The sequence below is a fragment of the Brachyistius frenatus genome, unplaced genomic scaffold, assembly GCF_029030835.1.
Source record: "Brachyistius frenatus isolate BFR_SWC_R1_liver_20210118 unplaced genomic scaffold, ASM2903083v1 Contig_237, whole genome shotgun sequence".
NCBI classification, from domain to species: domain Eukaryota; kingdom Metazoa; phylum Chordata; class Actinopteri; family Embiotocidae; genus Brachyistius; species Brachyistius frenatus.
In genome coordinates this window covers 88,809-106,927 of record NW_027210836.1, presented here as the reverse complement: position 1 = coordinate 106,927, position 18,119 = coordinate 88,809, and the positions used below count along the sequence as shown (strand labels likewise).

Below are 18,119 nucleotides of genomic sequence, written 5' to 3'. Positions count from 1 at the left end.
ATAGTTTCATGGAGGCTAAGGTCGGATGAAGAACAACCGATAAGGAGGATTTGTTGTCGGTGAAGGCCATGAGAATGTGCCAATAGTCTTCACATGAACCAAGATTTCAGACTTTGAAGCGCCTCTTCCATTAAACAAGACAGTCTACCGTTGTTGGCAGGATTTGAACCTACGCTGGGAGACCACAATGGAGTTCTAGTCCATCGCCTTAACCACTTGGCCACAACAACTACAGGACAGAGGCTGGTGGGGCGGGGCATGTCATGGCCACATCCAGAGATCTAGGTGGAGTGGTTCTTAACTACTCTCACCTTCGGAAATACATATTTCGTTGCTTATTATGCTCCGCCCCAAATATGGGAAATAAATAAAAGCTTAATTACTGCCATCAAAGAAACCCTCTGGAGATGCTGGGGATCGAACCCAGGGCCTCATACATGCAAAGCACGCGCTCCACCACTGAGCTACATCCCCTTCAGCAAGTCAGAAATAAACTGCACAGGAAAGTGTCACAGTACGATAAAATCTGGGAAATGTCTTCCAACCGATGAACTTTTGTCATTGCAGTATGTGTGGAGAGTCTCTGTCACTTTCAACAGGGGTTACGAGTCTTAATTTCATGATAAAGGACTGAAAGAACACATAGCATTGACAGTCTTTGACATGAAGAATGCCTCTGACGGAACATGTCAACACTACGACAGTCAGCCCAATTCTACCTGTCTTGAAACCACAAGAAGGAAGACGCTGCGACGGCTGGGAATCGAACCCAGGTCAACTGCTTGGAAGGCAGCTATGCTCACCACTATACCACCATCACTGCTAAATTTACCCAATAACTATCCTACAAGGGCAAAGGGCAAGGAGAAGGAGGGGAACCACACGAGGGAAGCACTCGAAACGTGTGGTTACCCAAACTGGATGAGGGGAATGGACACTCAATTGAGGAAAGTAAGCTACTAATTACTTGCACATTTGTCCCACAATAGACAGATGGATTGAAAGAGGAGCGAAAGAAAGCACGTACAGTACCTCGGACTGGAAACACCATCACTTCACAAGGTAGGTGGTTAAAGACACCAATTAGCAGCTACTTCCAATAAAGTCCTTAGATCCCTCCCCAAAGTTCTAAACATTCATTCACACCGCGACTCCCGTGACCCTAACATCTCCCATGATGGCCGGGTGGGTCAACGACCCGAGACTCAATCTGACCATGACTATTTGAACCATAGCGACTCGCAAAATGGCCGGGTGGGTCTCCCACGTAATCTTCAGAGGCTACTTTTGCTACTTTTCCATCCTCGCTTTCTCCTGTGAAAAACTATTCCGAAATAGTACATCAGGTTTGGGCTGAGGTTCCATGGTGTAATGGTCAGCACCTGATTCCAGCGATCGGAGTTCAAATCTCGGTGGGACCTGATTTTGGGAGGAGATACCAGTGAAAGAAAACTGTCACCAGTGTAAGTCAATTTGCAAGACCAAAAACGTCTGGAGAGTTTGAAAATGGTTTCCTTTTTTTACCTGTAGTGCTGTTTGAAGTCCAGCTGCCACCAAGATTTCAATTGGAGTCACTCTCCACAGTTGGGGAAAAGTTTCTTACATGGTCCGCACCGAGTCATTCAACGGCTTTCAAATTATTTCTAATAAACTTCAAATACCTCGTCTTCTCCATAGGATCAAGGAAACAACTGGGGTTCCATGGTGGAATGGTTAGCAGTCTGGACTTTGCCTCCACCGATCACATCTTGTCAACTCCTTCTTCTGCCGAATAGTTTCATGGAGGCTAAGGTCGGATGAAGAACAACCGATAAGGAGGATTTGCTGTCGGTGAAGGCCATGAGAATGTGACCATAATCTGAACATGAACCAAGATTTCAGACTTTGAAGCGCCTCTTCCATTAAACAAGACAGTCTACCGTTGTTGGCAGGATTTGAACCTACGTGGGGAGACCCCAATGGAGTTCTAGTCCATCGCCTTAACCACTCGGCCATGGCTGAGTGAAAGAAAGTATCTACCTCAGATTGCACTCTATTTAGATTGTTTTCCTCTCTGTGGCCACTCCGGAGCTCCGTTATATCTATCATTTATACCTAACAGGCATTTTTTAAAACTTGCAGTTATTGAGAAACACAGAACACCTTTTTTACGATCTGACCACTTAATTCTGGTGCCAAGTCAAGAAAAAAAAACTTCAGTTAGCGCTCGGCTAAACATGGTCCAACTTTTCAACCCACAGCACTTAGCTATCATGCAATCTGGCTACACACTCAGAACTTCATTCAACAGTAAACAAAAAATATATATTTTCCCCTGTGAAAGGAGAGTCCGTTACTGCGGTGGGTTCTTGGGCACAAATCACATTTCAAGCACCGGTCTCAGTTCAATCGGTTAAATTTTCAGTTTAATCCACCCCGCCACCGTGTCTGTGCAAATGCCTGGTCCATCTTAACGTTTGTTTGTGCCTCCACGCACACCTCCTCTCCGGTGTCTCACTGCTAGTTTTATGGGGAGAGAGAGACGATCAGAAAAATCAGGCTGCCAACGCCCACTGGCACTGCTCCGTCCACTGGACCGGATCTGAGGCACCTTTCCGGGTCAGGTCGGTCAAAGGACTGGTCAGATCCACAAAGTCCGGGATGAACCGCCTGTAATAACCCGCCAGCCCCAAGAACCGCCTCACCTCTTTTTTAGTCTTGGGCTGCGGGCAGGCTGCGATAGCAGCAGTCTTGTCCACCTGAGGGTGCACCTGCCCGCCGCCCAAGTGGTACCCCAGATACCGTACCTCCCTCCGTCCAACTGCACACTTCACTGGGTTGGCGGTGAGCCCAGCCTGCCTCAGGGACTCCAGCACTACGCCCACTCGCTGCACATGCTCTGCCCACGTGGTGCTGTGGATGATGACATCATCCAGGTAGGTGACCGCATATGCCTGGATGATGCCTGCATGGATTAGGGAGAGCAAATCATGGCTCCTGGAGATGGTCAAATTTATGATTTCAGGAATGTGACGAGAACAGGTCTGAGAAGGATCTTAAGGTCACTTTTTTTAATGGAGAGAATGGGAAGACAGAGGCCATCGTTCATCTCGGCATCTGGTGCTTTTAACTTTAATCCGTCGGAGATGTGCAGATTCTTTGACAGCTGGAGTTGCTAAAAGATGATAAAAGTGATTTTGATCCTGGGAACGTTTAAAATCAAGAATGTTTTTTATGGTCTGGAAGTTCAGAGGGAGGTTAATGAAAGCCTTTTGTCCATATGCTTGAGCTAATATTCCCAGTATAAAAGGCAAGGCGGGAATGTCGGGCTTCAACAAAGATAGATAGATAGAAATAGATAGATATTTTATTAATCCCTCAGAGGGAAATTTTTATGTTCCAGCAGCATATACGGGGCAAAATATTAAATATAATATTTTAAAAAAATGCACATTCTACACAATAAAATAGAATAATATAAAATAAAATGAAATAAAATAAACAGTGCAATGGTGCCATTGTTGTGTGATGGATTTGGCGAGGGGTGAGTTATTGTATAGTCTGATAGCGGTGGGCAGGAACTATCTCCTGTATCAGGAAGGATCTCCCGTATCAGGAAGGATCTCCCGTATCAGGAATGATCTCCCGTATCTGGAATGATCTCCCGTATCTGGAATGATCTCCCGTATCAGGAAAGATCTCCCGTATCTGGAAAGATCTCCCGTATCTGGAAAGATCTTCTGTATCTGGAATGATCTCCTGTATCTGGAATGATCTCCTGTATCTGGAAAGATCTCCTGTATCTGGAATGATCTCCTGTATCTGGAATGATCTCCTGTATCTGGAAAGATCTCATGTATCTGGAAATATCGCCTGTATCTGGAAAGATCTCCTGTATCAGGAAAGATCTCCTGTATCTGGAATGATCTCCTGTATCTGGAAAGATCTCCTGTATCAGGAATGATCTCCTGTATCTGGAAAGATCTCCTGTATCAGGAAAGATCTCCTGTATCTGGAAAGATCTCCTGTATCTGGAATGATCTCCTGTATCTGGAAAGATCTCCTGTATCTGGAAATATCTCCTGTATCTGGAAAGATCTCCTGTATCAGGAAAGATCTCCTGTATCTGGAATGATCTCCTGTATCAGGAAAGATCTCCTGTATCAGGAATGATCTCCTGTATCAGGAAAGATCTCCTGTATCTGGAAAGATCTCCTGTATCTGGAATGATCTCCTGTCCCTGCAGCAGGTGGAGAGGGTGGTCCAATATGGATAATAATTTCTTCAGCGTCCTCCTCTCCACCACCTTTTCCAGACTATCCAGTTTGCAGCCACAATGTATGTGATGCATTTGGAAGAGCTGATTGCTGAAGAGTTGGAGTGATAAGAACTTCCTAAGAGCTTCTTTTTTTTTATCATTGTCTGACTTTTATCAAAACTCTCAGACTTGGAAACTCATTACTCACCACTGAACTCGTCTTGTGGTGAACTTTTTCTTTCAGTTGCTAGTGAACCCTGTTGATGCTCTGTGATTACTGCAGTGGTGGTGGAAGTGTTCAGGTCCATTTTACTTTACAGTAAAAGTCGTGCTTTGACTTACTCAAGTATGCAAGTATATCAAGAAAAATGTTGGAAGGATGTTGAAGATTGAGTGGGTATCCCGACAGCTGCAGAGCAAGGGAACAGGAGCCTTTAGGCTGGACAGATAGGTGAGGCCGCTTTGAAGGACAGCCAGGAAGCACGAAGGCAAAGACTGGCAGGATGATGGGATGGAGGCAGGCAACAAAGGGGGAATGCTTTTGGATATTAAGGGGGAGGCCCGTGGTGATGATGGACACATCTAGGCGCTGGACCACCCTCTAGGAACATCAGTGAACCACTCTAGGACAGGAACAGGAACCTCTGCACTGATAACTGTTATAAGAATTTCATTTTTATATGGTAAAATACATGGAGACACGTCTTTGAACAAATCTTTGTGCGTGTAGAGATAGCTCACTGCTGTGCAACTTGTTATTTTCATCAAGTAGTCAATAACAGGCCCTTTATCGAATAGATAATTATGAAGACCTCAGCCTGAAGAGAAATGTATCGTCTGAGTCGACGAGGACCACACCCACAAGAGACATATGGTTGAAATGCACTCATTGTAAGTCGCTTTGGATAAAAGCATCAGCTAAATGTAATGTAACATAAATACTGACTGTAAACGCTCATACTCTGAGCCTTTTACTCTATAACCACATGATGTCGGTGCATTGTTAAAACACTCCTCTTGTACAAGATTAATCAACTGCTGATTAAACCTTTTAACTTGTATTCTGGCTGCGGTCTCCTCTGTCTAAAAGTCAACAAAAAACTCTTTTGACAATAACCCGCCCACCTTGACTAAAGATCTTCATCAAGCTAACAGGCTGCATGCTAGGCCAAAGTCGAGGGTCACTGGGAGAGTTCAGGAAGGACTTCCAAGCACTCCGAGTTTAGCCATAATTGTGACAGTTTTAGCCACCACAGAAAACTCTATCAACCAACGTGTAAAAGTTATTGTCTTTTCCATGATAGAAAATGCTCCTAATTTGTGTCAGTCTGTTGTTTCCTTAAATATTGTATGCAGTCTTTGCAGAGTAATTTTCACTCCATGTGGCTCATGATGTGTTCAAATGGGGTCGTTTTTATCATGTACAGGAGAAGAGTCCACATGAACAGCCTCCTCGTGGTGAGTTCACGAGTTGTGTCGTATGTGCTGACTGTACCAAAGGCATAATTAGGGCAGCCTAGAGTTCTATGGAGTCCTAGAGTCGTCCTTGTCACCACATGGTGGCAGCTTCACAAGTTGACTCATGGTATTTGTGCATTAGTGAAATAAGTGTTGCTTGTTGTTCTTACCTGTTAATTTACTTCACAGTAATGGTTTTGTTTACACATATTGCACTTCTTGGTCTGATTTTGTGATATTGTTGCAGATATTTTGCATTTAAATTTTCAGGGACACATTTAACTCTGACTAAATAACCTGGTCTGTTAGTTAGTGTAACATCTCTATATGGTCAAAGGGCCTTTTCTCTGCTCGCACCTTTGTTCTTAGTTTATTAAACTTATGTTGTTATAATGTTAACTACATATTTCCATTAAACTGGAGAGTAAATTGTTCATTTGTAATAAAGAGAATCATCTCGACATTGTAATAGTAGTGATGACTCGTGATAATTACTCGTCACATGACATTGTGGCTGTTAATTTCTCTTCCATAGTTATTTTTATATTGCAAAAAACATATAATTGCTCAATTCATTAAAACGGTTAAATGGTGTATTTTGCATCCCTTTTATCATTGCTTCTAATATCCCAAACTACCCAAATACCTCCTGACCCCAAGTGCACAAACATGAATAGTCTTTGTTGACTTTAAAAACAGTCTCTAAACCAAAAAAGGTGCAATACCTGGTGAAACGTGGTGAGCCGCCGCGGCTTAATGCCTCCAAACAAAGCCAGCGCAGGTCTCCCCACCGCTGTTCATCCAGAAGTTAGAACTCTTCCTCTGGCAGTAAAAGTCCATATGTCGGATAATCCAAGGAACATATTCCACGATGTGGTTCCCTTCTCCAAGATCCCCTGGACTTCCCGCCAGGTATAGTTCTCCGGATGCCTCCTCCACCATCCACCTGAGCGCTCTCCCAGTGACGTCACTTCCCTTCTTTATATAGCCCGGTTATTAAGTAAATAAACATAAAAACACATGTCCATTTGCCCTGCAGCCACTGACAATAAATGATGTACAATCTGAGGTGATAGCAAACAAATGACATGTCCCCCATCACAGTGACTGTACAAATGGTGAACTTAGGTGACCATTACAAGATCAGAATCAGAAACTGGGAAAACTGTTAACACTGGGAGTAATGTCTGGACCAATGAGCACAATGGACAACAACAACCTGGCACAGACTGATAGAAACATGCCAAGTAGAAACACGAGTGTTTGAAGACGATTGGACACAGGTGGAAACAATCAGAACAGAGGCAGGTAATCTCACAGGAGGGCACACAGTCAGGATACCTGAAAGAAGAGTGGAGTGACAGACCAAAAGAAAACAGGAGATAAAGCACACTAACCAATGCCATGACCTGTGTCCTAATTAAGGGACTGCATTCATCAGAGGACACAGTGTGGTTATAAATATATGATGATGATGTTATAGTACTGCTGATTACACTAACGGTGCAGTAATATGCTCCTGGACAGTTTTTATGCTTCCATGCCAGCTTTAGCTAATGTTGGAGGAATTACATTTTCAGGTTGTCCACCCGTACGTACATGTTAAGTGTCTGTCATTGTCATCTCTGGCTCCTGTTTGTTTCCATTTCCCTTGTGTGTTCCTGTCTGTCTGCGTCTGTCTCTTGGGAGGTAAACCCTGCCTGTCCAGATTCCACCTCCACCTCACCTGCAGCTGGCCACCTGCCAAACACCTGCACTCAATCATGTTGTCAACCACCCTGTTCAACTGAAGGCTTGGGCAGCCACAGTAAGCCTGTTTTATTTGTAAGATTTAATATATATACCACCAATGCTAGTGTTCAACCCATATGATCTGCCTTACCTTATATTTGTTAACCTTCACGTATACTTACTCCCAGCCTGATTTGGCAGCATTCCTCTTCCTGTTGAGGAGATGGCCTGGTTTAACCCTGGCCTTTATTAGGGCAAGGGTGTCAGCATCTGTGACTGGAGGGACAGTTGGACTATGGTTTGTTGCAGTGTGGTTATACGAGACATTTATCCATAGTTGTGCGTTACCTGCTGTGGATGCGGGTCCAAACATCTCCAGTTTTGGAGAAACAGGCTGCTTTGCCACAATCGTCACAGCAGCCAAGCCGTTATATTGCTGTCTTCCAAGCCACCAGACTTCCCTCACGAAACCAGTCATTTTAACTGGCAGAACATGGTCCACCACTGCTTCGTTGAGTTAGTTTGTGTTACTGTGGGACTTTGGTGGCGTGTCATTGCATCAGTTTGGACTGTGTTTCATGTCAAACTCAAGAGTCAGCTTGGAGCATTTCTAATTGGTTATGAAAGGTGAGAGAGTTAATGTGTCAGTCGGCTTCGTCTATTTCCTTTAAATGTTCACTAAAGGTTATAGTTGAAACGTGCTTCCCCCTTCCTGCTCCCTGTATTACTCCCTCCACCCACCAGAGGTCCTCAGTCTCTCACTCTATGCCCAGTCTCCTTCCAGCCATGCCCACCTCCTCACCTGCTCCCAGGTCCCCAACCTGCCCCACATGCAGTCTGCCACTTCTAGACCCCATCCCAATCTCCACCCAGAGGCCTGAACACTAAACCCTCCTGATCTTTGTCAGCTCCATCTAGTGGACAGAAAGCAGAGCTGCACCATGTGATGTGGGGTTTCTCTGCCACAGGTTAGACTGGTTCTGACATCACTCTGATGCTTCTAGACTCAGACTCTGAAGTTATGAGGAAGTGAAGGCGTCCTCAGATCAAACGCTGTCAGACAGACACCAGCACTGACGAGGGACGAGCAGCTTCTTCTCTCCAAATGTTTCCTCGACACCAGAAGGTGGAAAGTGTCTGAGATCACAAACCTGTCTTTACCTTATTGGAAAAAGTACAAATTAAAATGGCCAGGCCAGTCAAATTCACTGGAGAACCTTTAGATCCGACAGAGGTTTTTGAAGAGGCCTGAGGATTCTTCTCTTCTGGGAAATAGATGGCAGTAAGTCATACCTTTGTTGTTGATGATTAATCCTTGCAATCTGATGGACACAAAGCGCATCCAAATTGACACCCCTTCTTCCTCAGTTGAATTGTGCTGAAAGTTTGCTTTGATATTTGAAGAAAGGGTGATTGAATGTCTTTTTGCTTCAAGGGTTTTGTTTAATGTGTCTGCCTTTAAAGAAAACTTAAATTAAGTCAAACAAAAAGGCCAATGATGCACCTGGTATGTGGTTGACGAAGGTAAAAGTTTCTTTTTTCACATGATAGCATTTCGATTTATTTATTCAAACAAGCAAGCAAACAAAAGAATAAAGGAATCATACCCAATCTTTTGCACAGTGCCCAGTCCGATCCACTTGCCATCAGGGAGACATGACCGTAACGGACATCTGTTACTACAGTGGGTTCTTGTTGCACAAATTACACCAGCCAGCACCGGTACAATTCAACCGGCTTTATTTTACCACAGTTTCAGATCAGCCACAGTCTGTGCGCTCTGCTGTCGTGCCTCCGAGCGCACCCGCAGCGTCTGTCTCTGTCCGTCCATGTCTCCAGCCTCTCCTCCAGTGTGTCACTACTGGTTTATATGGGGGGAGAGAGAGACAATCAGCGATAGAGTTCAGCTGGGCTAATTAAGTCTCTTCCCGTCCGGTTCCCTGAAGCACTCCCCCAGTCAGTCCCTCCTGCAGCTGAGTCAAACCACGCCCCGCCACCACAATGACCATGAGAAAGGATGATGCAAACATATTCTGACTATTACAGAGAGGTTTCTACAACCAACTCAGAATTAATGACAGAAATACACATGCGTTTATAACCTGCAGTCTCCAGAAATGTAGATCTAATCATTCCATTGATCAGATCTACAAGGTGACCCGGTCTCACCCTGCGCAGGAGGTACTGAAACAGAAACTCTGCAGGGAAGAGCATTGTTTTAAATTTACAACCTGAGCCTCTGACCTTTGACTTCTTTATGTTACACACACACATGTTGAGTGGCCCAGATTGAGTCACATCACATGATCCCAAAAATACTCACTGACACAGACAGACAGTTTCCTGAGAGAAACTCATCACTAACAGTAAAATGACAAAAAAAATAGCTGCTGAGCATATGAATAATGATAAAACATAAGCCAATTACCAAGTGTACTTTCACATGTGGAATTGAAGTTGTATATTTTTATCCTGTGGAGGGCAGTAGTATGTAACCTGGGTCTGGGTATGTAACCATAACAGTCAGTCTTGGCTCTGGTTCCAGTCCCAAACCCCTGTAGGCATTTAGATTTGCTCAGCCAACCCTGGGAGATGGACCAATCAGCAACCAGTGGGGGTGGCTCAGTGCCATGGAGTCTAAGTAGTTCACACAATGGCCCCATTAGTAGTCTTTTTGTGCACAACAGTAAAGGCCTGCACTAATAGTTTTATACGTAAACCGAGCTCTATGCTCATCAGGATGATTGGCCTCATAATGGCTGCCAACACCCCTAAAAAAAAAAAGAGGCCTCATGTTTTGGCCAACCGAGGAAGGAGGACTGAAGCAGCACATTAACACAGGGAAATATCTCATGTAGCATCCAGTGTCATGTCAACATGTGTCAACAATCTGCGTTTTATGTAACTTAAGTGACTGCAGACAAAAATAACTAGAAATGTAATAATGATGTGTGTGTGTGTGTGTGTGTGTGTGTGTGTGTGTGTGTGTGTGTGTGTGTGTGTGTGTGTGTGTGTGTGTGTGTGTGTGTGTGTGTGTGTGTGTGAGTGTGAGTGACCCCATAGACCATGTTTCTAACTTGTATGTTGAGTATGGTAAGTTTTGGATGGATATTATATTACCAAATCATAATTTAAATTGTGTGGCTACAAATACTGAAGCCAATTTCTAAAGCCATTGCCATAACATAATTTTTTTTTGTAACAGTTTTGATTTGAATTTTATTTCATAATCCATTTTGTACTACAAATGAGTAGCTGCCCAATTCCCTTGATATGAACACTTTTTTCAAAATATACTCTTCATTTGTTCTTTTCTTTCACTTGCACATTTATTATTGAACTTGCCACCAGGAGGCAGATTGCGCGCTCTGTAGCACATGACTGCAAGTCAGAGGAAGCAGACAGCAGTAAACAGTCTGTCCGGAAGGTGTGTTCACTGACAGTTTGTCTGTTGTGCCTCGACTTACTCGTGAACAAATAAAAGTGAACATTTTTCTGCACCACTAACGCCATCACAGGATTAATGATGTTACTCCAGGTTGATGAAAAACATTTTAAAGATATTTTGACTGAACATGTGAACGGTTGTAAGGTCTTGATTTTACTAAGTCGCTTATTGTGCTCTGAGATGCCATGTTTTGCATGTGGCACTGAATAAATCAAACTGAATTGAATACAATTTTAAAAAGTGTAATTGTGGGTCCTCAGCGTGTTGATCAATCAATCAATCAAACTTTATTTATATACCACTTTTGACCAGCAGGTCAAAGTGCTTTACAGATGATTGACAGTTCAGTAATAAGACAGACCGTTTTTACACCAGAAAAATAAAAATAAAAACACAAATTTAAAGGAAAATAATTTGATTTAAAAACTACTTTGACAACAACGCACGCAAGACTATGGAGATAAAACAAATGTAAAAGATAGATTTAAAGCTAAAATGACAATAATAGTAGTGAAATAGAGTGAGTTAAGATCTAGAAACTAAAAATGAGTATAAAAGATGAGGACACTGCATAAATAAGTTAAAAGTTAGAGTTCATCAGAAGGAAGGCTAAAACATGAGATAGGATGGGTAAGAGGAATTAAAAGTACGTAAAAGTAGCTAAACAGATGCTGACAGGTATGAAAGTGTGGAGGAAAGAAAGAAGGAAAAGCAAATAGATAAAAATAAACTTTTAAAATTACGTATATTAAAATAAAAATATATCTAAAAGGATGGCTGAAGAGATGGGTTTTCAATTTACCTTTAAAAAGTTTCAACACTTTTAAACCGGCAGCTTCCGGATCCTCCGGCAGTCTGTCCCGGCAGCGCGCAGAGAGGCGGAGCCGCACCGGAGGACCGGGACTCAGATGAGCGCGCAGTGAGAGGCGGAGCCGCACCGGAGGACCGGGACTCAGATACCGCCACAATCTGGAAATGAAAGTGAAAGAAACTCTTCTGCAGAACAGAAACCTTCGAGTCTCTGCTGGAAAACAAGCCTACTTTTTCTTCTGTTCACCAAAAATACATCACAGACACACAGGTGAGTAAAAAAAAAAGTAAGTTGTAAGTTTGGATGTTTGTTCTGTTTTTCTTTTCAAGTTTGGCGCCAACTCTCTAAAAACATCAAAACCTCTTGTGAAGCTCCTCATGTTCAGGAGTTTTCAAACTTTGACCAACAATTGTGAACAATTAAAAAAAAACAAATTGTGCACATTCAACCAGCAATTATTATTGTTGTTGTTGTTACCGTCAATGTTAATAGTCTATATATATAGTGGTTATAAACTAGTTAGTTATTAGTTGGTTGTTAAATTATGATATTGTTTGCTTGAGGCAATAAAAACATAGCTGGGACATGATATACTTGTTTCTTAATTTCATAATTTCATTTCATTGATGCATTTTTTTTTTTAAATTCAGAAGTCAACTGAAATACAATAAATATTTTATTAAGTATAGCTGAAAACCCAGAATTTGGGTTGTATTTTTTAATGCACTTTTTGATAGCTTTAATTCAACAAAGTAGTAAATTTTCTCCAGTTTTAGGTAGAAAATATTACCCAACAAATACCTAACCCAACCCTGCTGGTTTATAATATCCCACGGCTGGTCCAGTCCCTTTTTGGCCGCACACTGTGTTACCGAAATCACTCAAATTGGGTTATTTTTAATCCAGCATTTATTAGTGTGTACTGTATATATATTTCCTCATAGCTACACTTTTTTGCTGAAAAATATATTTCTTATACCTTTGGAAGCACATTTTATTTAAACCATACAGATGTGCTGTTTGATGAAGAACAGTGTGATAATCTTACTTATAAGAAATAATTCAGAAGAAAGAGGAATGAGAAATATTTCTTTCTGTTTTCTAGACATGTCTGCTGCCTGCAGTCTCCTCTCAGAGGACCAGTTCCTGTGCTCCATCTGTCTGGACGTGTTCACTCATCCAGTCACCATCCCATGTGGACACAACTTCTGCAGGAGCTGCATCTCCCAACACTGGAGTGTTAATGTCCAGTGTCAGTGTCCCCTGTGTAAAGAGGTGTGCGACAGGAAGCCTGAGCTGCGGGTCAACACCTTCATATCTGAGATATCTGCTCAGTTCAGACGTTCAGCTCAGAGGAAAACCAGCTGCATCTCAGAGCGACGATTCACCGGACCAGACGTTCCCTGTGACGTCTGCACCGAGACCCAACTGAAGGCCCACAAGTCGTGCTTGGTGTGTCTGACCTCCTACTGTGAGACTCACCTGGAGCCTCACCTCCGAATCACAGGCCTGAAGCGACATCAGCTGATCGACCCGCGCAACAACCTGGAGGACAGGATGTGCAGGAAGCACGACCGACCGCTGGAGTTCTTCTGCAGGACCGATCGCACGTGCGTGTGTCGGTTCTGCACTGAATCGAATCACAAGCAGCATCGCGTCGTTCCTCTGATTGAAGAATACCATCAAAAGAAAGCTGAGCTGCAGAAGACAGGAGCAGAAGTTCAGCAGCTGATGGAGAAGAAGCGTCTGAAGGTGCAGCAGATCAGAGAGACGGTGAAGCTCAGCAGGGACGACGCAGACCGAGAGACAACGGCCGGCCTGCAGGTCTTCAGCGCTCTGATCCGGTCTGCAGAGGAAGGTCTGGCTCAGCTTGTCCACACCATCCAAGAGAAGCAGAAAATACGAGAGGAACAGGCCGCGGGCTTCATCGTGGAGCTGCAGGAGGAAATCTCTGAGCTGATGAAGAGGAGCTCTGAGGTGGAGCAGCTCTCGCTCACCGAAGACCACCTCCACCTCCTCCGCAGCTCCCCGTCTCTGAACGCCGCTCCGCCCACCAAAGACTGGACGGAGGTCGGAGTTCACTGCTCGTACGAGGGGACGGTGAGGAGAGCCGTGGCTCGGCTGGAGGAGGCGCTCGGTGAGGAGGTGAAGAAGCTGACGGAGGCCGAGCTGAAGAGGCTCCGGCGGTTTGCGGTGGACGTCACTCTGGATCCCGACACCGCGAGTCCATATCTCCTCCTGTCCGAGGACGGGAGACAAGTTAAATGTAGTGAGACGCAGAGGAATGTGCCGGTTAACCCACGGAGGTTTTCCATCTGTAACGGTGTTTTAGGGAAGCAGAGTTTCTCTTCAGGCAGATTTTACTATGAGGTCCAGGTGCAGCTCCCCGGACATCAGATCCTCCTGTCCTTCTGTGGCACACAGATTCTCGCTGGTCCCGGCGTCCTCCTGTCTCTGAGGTCCCGGCCCAGTTTTATCATTGGAAACAAAACTTCCTCATTTATTCTGAATTACAGTCGAATCTTATTGGCCATCAAACTTTGTCCACATTTTTCAAGAATTCAGACCACGTTTGTCCTGATACATTATCATTTTTAAAGTAGACTTTCCTTTTCTGTTTGGACTGAATGATGTAATACATGGTTACTTAAATCTTGTGCTCTTGCCAAAAAAATTGATTTTCAGGAACTGGTTAGATGGAAGAAACGATAATAGTTATTCTCTGGGTGATTGTAACATTTCGTGGTGTACGTCCTGAAGACGGGGACAAAACACAGGAGTTGATTTTCTATACTAAATGTATCAACAGGATCACAGATCTTTTACTTTACTTCACTTACTGTAAATATGGTAGAGGGCTCTTGTTGATGGATCAGGGGATGCATATTGCTTATTTTATATTTTAACTCTATTTGTGTTTAATTTTATGCATTTTATCTGTTCTTATGCATCTCATCTTTTCTTATTTTTAATTATTCCTTTATATGTTTTTATGTCAAACGCTGCATGTAATTCTCTTGCCGTAAGGCACTTTGAGCTGCATTTCTTGTATGAAATGTACTATACAAATAAAGTTGATTATTATTATTATTATAACCGAGGCTTGTTTTGTCATAGTAACTGTCAGTGCAAAATGAAAAAGCAGTAAGAAGGGTGAGCCATTCCGAAAAGTCTGTTTCTCTGTTGATATGTGTTTTCCCTTCAAACACAGGAGGCAAACACAAACACACACACACACACACACACACACACACACACACACACACACACACACACACACACACACACACACACACACACAGAGAGAGAGAGAGAGACACACACACACACACACACACACACACACACACAGAGAGAGACACACACACACACACACATACAGACACACACATATATTACAAATGTTGGGCATTTAAGGATCCAAAATGATTTAAATAAAAATGAATAAAAAAGAAACATTTAGCACCATAGCAGCTACAATAGAGGACACAACCTACTTAAATTACAGAGGAAAAGTATATTTATTGGATCCTATGGACATAAACCCTGAAATAATAAGTGGAAGAGCTATTTCTGTTATTGTTGGTATTTTGTATTATTTCCATAGATATTTTGCAATATTAATTTTTGGACACCGGGTGGTGGTAATTGAATACACAGGGGAGTGCAGGTTATTGTATATATATACAGTATATATATAATAACTGTAGTTTTGTTCAGCTCAGGACTTTTGTCATTATAAATGGGTATTTACCAAAGGTATAAAAGAATTATGTCTCTGAGATTGTACATTAACAGAATTAAGCTCTCCCATATAATCACACATACATATAACAGCCGAGTTTGTGACATACTGTGACTCAGATAATAATATGATTTGAGAAAAAAAAAAAAAAAAAATCACATTATCTCTTAGTTTTCTTTATTGATCCCTAAGAAGAAACAACTTGACCATGTTACCATATTAGTCAGATGGTAAATATAACATAGTATCTATATGTACTGTAGTACAATGGTGCTATAATAAAATGTTATTCTTGATCGTTTCCTGTGCACAGTTCTACCGAGGTACGAAGTACCTACCGCTGTATGTAGTACAGCTGATAACATACCACAATGTGTTGAAACGCTTCACAGTAGACACGGTGTAGCATGGGGAATGTTTGAAGCATGTGGGCCCCAGTGTGCACTGATGGACTGTACATGCTGTGGTACATAAGCACTTTCAGGCTTACAGTAACAGACAGAAAACGAAGTACAGAAAAAGAAGGGCTTCTTGGTCTGTTTTTCTTTTCTGTTGATTTTTTTGGGGGGGAAAAGCTACAAATAAACTAACTCAATTATCCTTGACCGATTTACCCGAGACAGGAACACAGACTGGACAGGAACCCTTTAATGTACAGTCTATGGACAGGACCCCTTTAATGGACAGGGCCCCTTTAATAAACAGTCTATGGACAGGCCCCCTTTAATGTACAGTCTATGGACAGGACCCCTTTAATATACAGTCTATGGACAGGACCCCTTTAATGTACAGTCTATGGACAAGACCCCTTTAATGTACAGTCTATGGACAGGACCCCTTTAATATACAGTCTATGGACAAGATCCCTTTAATGTACAGTATATGGACAGGACCCCTTTAATATACAGTGTATGGACAGGCCCCCTTTAATGTACAGTCTATGGACAAGACCCCTTTAATGTACAGTCTATGGACAGGACCCCTTTAATATACAGTCTATGGACAAGATCCCTTTAATGTACAGTATATGGACAGGACCCCTTTAATATACAGTGTATGGACAGGCCCCCTTTAATGTACAGTCTATAGACAAGACCCCTTTAATATACAGTTTATGGACAGGCCCCCTTTAATGTACAGTCTATGGACAAGACCCCTTTAATATACAGTCTATGGACAGGACCCCTTTAATTTACAGTCTATGGACAGGCCCCCTTTAATGTACAGTCTATGGACAAGACCCCTTTAATATACGGTCTATGGACAGGACCCCTTTAATGTACAGTCTATGGACAGGAACCCTTTAATATACAGTCTATGGACAGGACCCCTTTAATGAAAAGGGCCCCTTTAATGTACAGTCTATGGACAGGACCCTTTTAATATACAGTCTCTGGACAGGCCCCCTTTAATATACAGTCTATGGACAGGACCCCTTTAATATACAATCTATGGACAGGCCCCCTTTAATGTACAGTCTATGGACAAGACCCCTTTAATATACAGTCTATGGACAGGACCCCTTTAATGTACAGTCTATAGACAGGACCCCTTTAATATACAGTCTATGGATAGGCCCCCTTTAATGTACAGTCTATGGACAAGACCCCTTTAATATACAGTCTATGGACAGGACCCCTTTAATGTACAGTCTATGGACAAGACCCCTTTAGTATACAGTCTCTGGACAGGACCCCTTTAATGTACAGTCTATGGACAAGACCCCTTTAGTATACAGTCTCTGGACAGGACCCCTTTAATGTACAGTCTATGGACAAGACCCCTTTAGTATACAGTCTATGGACAGGACCCCTTTAATGTACAGTCTATGGACAAGACCCCTTTAGTATACAGTCTCTGGACAGGACCCCTTTAATGTACAGTCTATGGACAAGACCCCTTTAGTATACAGTCTATGGATAGGCCCCCTTTAGTATACAGTCTATGGACAGGACCCCTTTAATGTACAGTCTATGGACAGGCCCCCTTTAATGTACAGTCTATGGACAAGACCCCTTTAATATACAGTCTATGGACAGGCCCCCTTTAATGTACAGTCTATGGACAAGACCCCTTTAATGTACAGTCTATGGACAAGACCCCTTTAATATACAGTCTATGGACAGCACAGAACCTTTTTTTTTATTTTTTTTTAATTTAAATTCAATTTGGCATATACAAATGTATCAGTAGGAACAATACACTATAAACTGAGCTACCGTATATTTGAGATACAAATCAGTAGCAACAACGGAAAATAGAAAATTAAAGAAGCAACAACAATAATTTCAAGAAATAACAATAACAATAAAAATATACTAAAGAGGTCAGAGATCTAATCAGGAAGCTAGTTCTGTACGTGGTTGTAGACTGTCAAGGCTTGTTTAGTTTTTACTCATTTTAAAGCTTTCTTAAAGTTGATGAACTCGTTCCTGAAGACATGAATGAATCTGCATCTGTGGATGTTTAGCCAGAATCATTATAACTTATAACTGTTATAAAAATAATCCCCGTTTTCGGTCTTGTAATGTAACTCCAAATTAAATTAAATTAAATTAAATTAAACACTAATTTGGGTGATTCATCCATCACTTCTCTAACAGCCGGCTGTGTTGTTGTGTTGAGCAGTTTCCGTGTTCGTGGCCCTTTAAGGCCGCGCGGCCGTCGCTCAGTTTTGACGTCACACGCG

General features: G+C 42.6%; 1 protein-coding gene and 4 non-coding genes across 5 annotated transcripts; 1 reads left to right on the top strand and 4 right to left on the bottom strand.

The window, feature by feature from the left end:
* Positions 1 to 148: 148 nt before the first annotated feature.
* Positions 149 to 230, bottom strand: trnas-aga (transfer RNA serine (anticodon AGA)). The gene has a single exon. It is a non-coding gene; the product is annotated as a tRNA-Ser (tRNA).
* Positions 231 to 402: 172 nt separating this feature from the next.
* Positions 403 to 474, bottom strand: trnaa-ugc (transfer RNA alanine (anticodon UGC)). Its single transcript has one exon. It is a non-coding gene; the product is annotated as a tRNA-Ala (tRNA).
* A 274-nt stretch (positions 475 to 748) lies between these two features.
* Positions 749 to 820, bottom strand: trnag-ucc (transfer RNA glycine (anticodon UCC)). The gene has a single exon. It is a non-coding gene; the product is annotated as a tRNA-Gly (tRNA).
* A 1,099-nt stretch (positions 821 to 1,919) lies between these two features.
* On the bottom strand, positions 1,920 to 1,998 carry trnas-aga (transfer RNA serine (anticodon AGA)). The gene has a single exon. It is a non-coding gene; the product is annotated as a tRNA-Ser (tRNA).
* Positions 1,999 to 8,508: 6,510 nt separating this feature from the next.
* On the top strand, positions 8,509 to 18,108 carry LOC138633822 (E3 ubiquitin-protein ligase TRIM47-like). The gene is made up of 4 exons (XM_069720293.1): positions 8,509 to 8,708; positions 11,710 to 11,955; positions 12,791 to 14,155; positions 18,083 to 18,108. The coding sequence occupies exons 2-4, from the start codon at positions 11,850 to 11,852 to the stop codon at positions 18,106 to 18,108; spliced, it is 1,497 nt and encodes a 498-aa protein (XP_069576394.1). The 5' UTR covers positions 8,509 to 8,708; positions 11,710 to 11,849.
* Positions 18,109 to 18,119: the final 11 nt, after the last annotated feature.